General features: G+C 41.4%; 1 protein-coding gene and 1 pseudogene across 1 annotated transcript in view; one reads left to right on the forward strand and one right to left on the reverse strand.

Moving 5' to 3' along the window:
• The window catches only part of LAMA3 (laminin subunit alpha 3), a 245,007-nt gene that overhangs the window by 50,927 nt on the left and 188,692 nt on the right, over nt 1-5,388 (reverse strand). Inside the window, exons 42-46 of the mRNA XM_012802016.2 lie at nt 4,979-5,029; nt 4,255-4,406; nt 1,703-1,813; nt 1,485-1,596; nt 1,092-1,259 (exon numbers count right to left, since the gene is read on the reverse strand). Of these exons, the coding sequence (XP_012657470.1) occupies nt 1,092-1,259; nt 1,485-1,596; nt 1,703-1,813; nt 4,255-4,406; nt 4,979-5,029 (594 nt within the window). The remainder of the gene's footprint in view (nt 1-1,091; nt 1,260-1,484; nt 1,597-1,702; nt 1,814-4,254; nt 4,407-4,978; nt 5,030-5,388) is intronic.
• Nucleotides 2,508-2,898, forward strand: LOC100956042 (annotated as a pseudogene).

The raw sequence follows: 5,388 nt of genomic DNA on the forward strand, positions 1-5,388 counted from the left end.
CCTAAGGTTAAGGGACCAGTCAAGCTAGAGTCTTGAACTTCACCTGTGGAGTATAAAGGTCACATTCCTTCTGCGGCTAACACCACCTTCTTACAATCAAAAGCTGAGATTAATGTTAAATTTGAACAATAAAAATGCTGCAGGAAATCTGTTATTATCTGTATATTAACCACTGATACATCATTTTATTAAAGGATGAATATCAGTACTTGAAAAAATAATGCACCAAACTAATATTTATTTCTCAGTTTTCAACTAATGAGACGTTTTTCCTAATGAAAACCTTTAGTATATTTATTTTTTGTGTAGAACAGGGTGAGTATTCCCTAATCTGAGAATCTAAGATCTGAAATGCTCTAAAACCCAAATCTTTTTGAGTGCTGACATGACACCATGCCACAGTGGAAAATTCCAGTCCTGACCTCACACAACAGGTCATAGTCAAAATGCAGCCCAAAACCTTGTTTCACAAAATTATTAAAAATATCGTATAAAATTACCTTCAGCTATGTGTATAAGGTGTAAATGAAACATAAATGAATTTCGTGTTTAGGCTTGGGTCCTATCCCCAAGAGATCTCATTAAGGACATGCAAATATTCTCAAATGGAAAAAAACTGGAAACACATCTGGTTGCAAGTATTTCGGATAAAGGATACGCAACCTCTAGTAAGGCTAAAATCAATTTGTGATTCGAAAATCCAACAGTGGTGAAGTGACTGTTAAAAAGGATCTAACTAGAAAATTGGGAAGAGGTGAATGAAAGTCAGGAAAAGAAAATACAGTTAAAAAAGGGAAAGAAAGTCTCAATATCTAACTTTTAGGAGAGGAAACTTTTCTTCTTTTTTTTTTTTTGCATGATGGTAAGATATTATATTCTATAGTGTCTCGGTAATTTGGAGAAAAGGATCTTGGTCCTCTGGGGGAGGGGGGGAGTTACCTATTTTCACTACATGATATGACCCAACAGAAACATCTGCGGAAATGGTGAGACTTTCCACCTGCCACTGGGAGCTCTATGCTGCCATCTGCACACTGTCCTTTCACGCCAATTAGAAGGGAAGGGATGCAAGAATTTGGGGAAGTCCTTACAGAGCTGGGCCTCTCTTCTCTCAGCTTCTGCTTCTCTTAGGTGCGTTCCCAGGTTCCGGTTCCGCAGCTCCCTCATCATGCGTTCAGCCTCAGCCAACTCTCTGGAAAAGTCACCTGAAGGCACATTGTTCCCTCCTCCATCTGTCCCAGAGATCTGTTTCAAGAGAACTAAAAAACATCAAGTAGTTTATTAAACTGGGAATTCTGGGCTCCAGCAGACCAAAGCAACAACAACAAAAAGGCAGAAACTTTCGTGAAGGTTTCATATTAGTTGTTTTAGTACCACAGGGGATCCCTTTCATAACGTTGACCTCTGCAAAGGAATTCTTTCTGTGTACAATAAAGATTATGTAACAAAAAAAAAATGTAGTAGAGCTGAGTAACTCTTCTTACTGTGCACATTCCGGATGACATTTTTAATCTTCGTGTCCAACTCTTTTACGCTTTGGGTTGTCCGGTCAACATTGTTACGCAATGTTTGTGCTTTTCTGGAATTCATTTGTGCCTATACGAAAAATCAATTGATTAGGACCAAATTAAGTTGACTGAGGAAAGAAAGACCTAAAAAAAAATTGTGAAAGAGGAAAAAGTAAGTTAACCCAACATATTACCTTTTCTTGCAAAGTCTCAAACTCACGATTCAAATCACTCAGCTCTTTTTCCAGGCCATCTATTTTTGATCTGTGATTTGAAATGGCAGAACGGTAGGCGAACAACTGATTCTGTACAAAGAAATACAAAGTTGATGTCGCTTTAGAGTAGAAATCTAGACTAAATCCTGGTAATGAGATGAAAAGAGTCACTTAACAAGACCGATGCTGGTTCCACCAGAAAAAAATTGTGGTTCTTTGAAATAGGTTACATGAAGAATCTACTGTCTGGCTCGGTGCCTGTGGCTCAGGGGGCTAAGGCGCCAGCCACATACACCTAAGGTGGCGGGTTCGAATCTAGCCTGGCCCCGCCAAAACAACAATGACGGCTGCAATGAAAAAATAGCCAGGTGCTGCGGTGGGCGCCTGCAATCCCAGCTACTTAGGCGGCTGAGGCAGGAGACTCGCTTGAGCCCAGGAGTTGGAGGTTGCTGTGAGCTGTGATGCCACAGCACTCTGAGGGCTCCAAAGTGAGACTCTGTCTCAAAAAAAAAAAAAAATAGAATCTACTTTCTGATGTAGATTGCAACGTGGCTCTAGAATAAAGCAGCAAATGTGCAAAACGTGAATAAACAAGAGATATTTTCTTGAATTAATGAGCTGACCTCATAAAATGAGAGTGATACTACTTATCTGATGTGTTAATTTTCATATTTTATAATAAATATAGTTTTAAAAAAATCTATAGTGGCTTTTCCCTGCTGAGGAGCACAGAGGTGGAGGTTTGGGTGAGTTCAAGATTCAGCTTCACTGATAACCCACTGCCATGGCCAAGAAAGCCATTGCTGCTGGAGGTGGAATGGACGTTAAAGCTGCTTTACACAAGGTGCCAAAGACCTTTCTTGTCCTCCATGACCTTGCACGTGGAGTCTGCCAAAGCCTTAGACAGGCACCAAGCCCATCTTTGTATGCTTGCATCCAACTGTGATGAGCCCGTGTATGTCAAGTTGGTGGGGGCCCTTTGTGCTGAACACCAAATCAACCTAATTAAGGTCGATGACAACAAGCAACTAGGGGAATGGGCAGGGCTTTGTAAAATCAACAGTGAGGGGAAATCCAGTAAAGTGGTTGGTTGCAGTTGTGTAGTAGTTAAGGAATATGCCAAAGAATCTCAGGCCAACGATGTCATTGAAGAGTACTTCAAATGCAAAAAATGAATAAATGAAACTTTGGCTCATGTTTTTTAAAAACAAATCTGTAATGAACCTGACAATATTAAAAGAAAGTACACATGGCTACTTTATTGAAGGAACCATTAGATTCAAAGGATCTAACCTAGTATAGCTGGCGGGAACTCAGAGGTCACAAAGTCAAATAGGCTCAGATGATAAATAAGAAAATGGAATCCCAAAGAAGTTGGGTGACTTGTCCAGGGCTGTAGAGGTGATCAATGATTGTTTCAGGACTGTAATCCAGGTCCCTTGTCCTTTTGTTTAGTACTAAACAGACTCATGACTTTTAGACACTAACGTTGCTGTATGTTATATCTACACCAATGGTTACTTTCAATTGGGGGGGGGGAGGTGTTAATATCTTGAAAGATTTTACAAGAAAAAATGATACTGTTGCTTCCATGTGCAAGTCAGAGCCAGTGTTGGGTAAAAGAATGCAGGCTTTAGAGTTTAATTCAAACCCTAATTCTACCACTTAGTAGATGAGCCTCACTAACAAAGTCTTACTCCACCAACAGAAACTGGGGATTATAAAGCTTAGCTGCCAGGTTCATTTCAGTGCTAAGTGGGCTAAAGTATCCTAAAATATCACGGGCACATGAGCACTCAGAAACGTTACTTCCTTTCTCGTATTTACTCCCACTGAATTTTTACATGGTATGATATGACAAAATGACAGTTTCATTTTAATTTTACTATAGGGAAACTGTGACACATTACTATATAGAATGTCAGCAGAACAGCTGCATAAGAGGTCTGGTGGATAAAACACGATCTTCAGCATTTAATTTTGATTTGATTTCTAGAACCCTCATCATGTAAACTGGTTTTAGTCTCATATCTCATATCTCATATCTTTTACAATTGAATTTAAGGTTTATTAAAAAAAAAATCTTCTAGAGTGGCGCTGTGGCTCAAAGGAGTAGGGCATCAGCCCTATATACTGGAGGTGGTGGGTTCAAACCCAGCCAAGGTCAAAAACTGGAAAAAAAAAAAATCTAACAAAGAAAATTCTAGGCTCACTGGACAATTCTATCAAACATTTAAAGAATTAATACCAATTTAACACAAATCTGTGTTTGAGTCTTCTGAATGCTGGACATTGAACTAAACAAAGGCTCCATGAGAAAAATTAGCCCAGAAACATCAAGGAAGTAAAAGATGTTCACGCAAAAAGTATTAGTTTTATGTATTCACAAATCCTTTCTACCAGTAAAAATCTAATCTGCACTTGGATCAGAGGAAGGAGGAAACCCCCTGAACCTTAGAAGGAGTTAGCCTCTTCCCCCTTCCTACGGCATCTACTCACCATGCATGTAGTTGGGGGAACGGGGCACTCACCCTCAGATCCTTGGCCTGGGCCTCCAGGTGCCTCATCTGCTCCAGGGTCCCAGCACTGGCACTCAGACCCTGCAGCTGAGACTTCACCAGGCGGAGCTCCTCGCCCATGGTGGCCAGGTCATTCAAGAGGGTCATCACACAGCTGTCACAATCTGTAGGGGGCCACAATCTGAGGTAAACGTGCTATGTTGGAGCTGCCAGAATGCAGACACACAGGGGCTGTGCAGCCCAGGCCATGGACACATGCGCAGATCATCACAGGCAAAAGTCCCAGCCCAGGGATGGTGGGGTGTGCATATTCTAGAAAAAGGAGACCTCTACACACAGGAAGTTTAAAAAAAAAAAAAAAAACCTGGCAATTCCATGCAACTTTTTGCTTAGTTTGTATGTGCAGAAAACAATAATAAATAGCTTTTATCTATGGAGAGCTTGCTGTTTCCCAGGCATTGGGATAAGGAATTTATTTCTAAGCATGCTCCCAATAGCCCTGTGAGGCAGGTCTAGTTATTATGTCCATTTCGAAATGATGACACTGAGGCTTGGAGAGGCAAGGTTGCCTGCTAAAGGTCATACAGCCAGGAGTGGGGAGAGGCGGGATATAAGTCTTCCTCCCAGCTCCTCCCACAGTGGCCTTCCCAGACTGGAAACTGCACGTCCCAGCCCAGGGTGCACACATCCCGCACTGAACCCCACCACCTGCAAAGAGGCAAGGGCTTTTTCTCACCATCGCATTCTTCTGCAGGGCTGCTATCTTTGGGCTCTTGGTTTATGCACTCTGAAATCAGGAAATAATCAAAGAAGACATTGTTATTAAACTTTCTCTTCATCTGATTTTTAAATTGGTTTTCAGAAAAGTGAGTTGAGGAAGGTTTTGGTCACCCAGCTACCCAGCACTGCGGACTCGTCCTTTTCTCTCCCTCACCCTGCCATTGCCAGGGAGCTCGGTCATCTCCCAGCAGGACTTCTTGTGTGGCCTCCCTGATTACATAGTCCATTTCTTCTCTATGAAGCATCGTATCCATAAAGGGCCATGCTTTTCTTATCAAATTAAAACTCCTAATCGTTTGTGTTAAGGCTTCCTTCATATATTCATGCCTCTTCTGGTATCATTCAAGAACTCAGAACAGGCTAGGC

The sequence above is a fragment of the Otolemur garnettii genome, unplaced genomic scaffold, assembly GCF_000181295.1.
Source record: "Otolemur garnettii isolate 467f Iridium unplaced genomic scaffold, OtoGar3 scaffold00012, whole genome shotgun sequence".
NCBI lineage: Eukaryota > Metazoa > Chordata > Mammalia > Primates > Galagidae > Otolemur > Otolemur garnettii.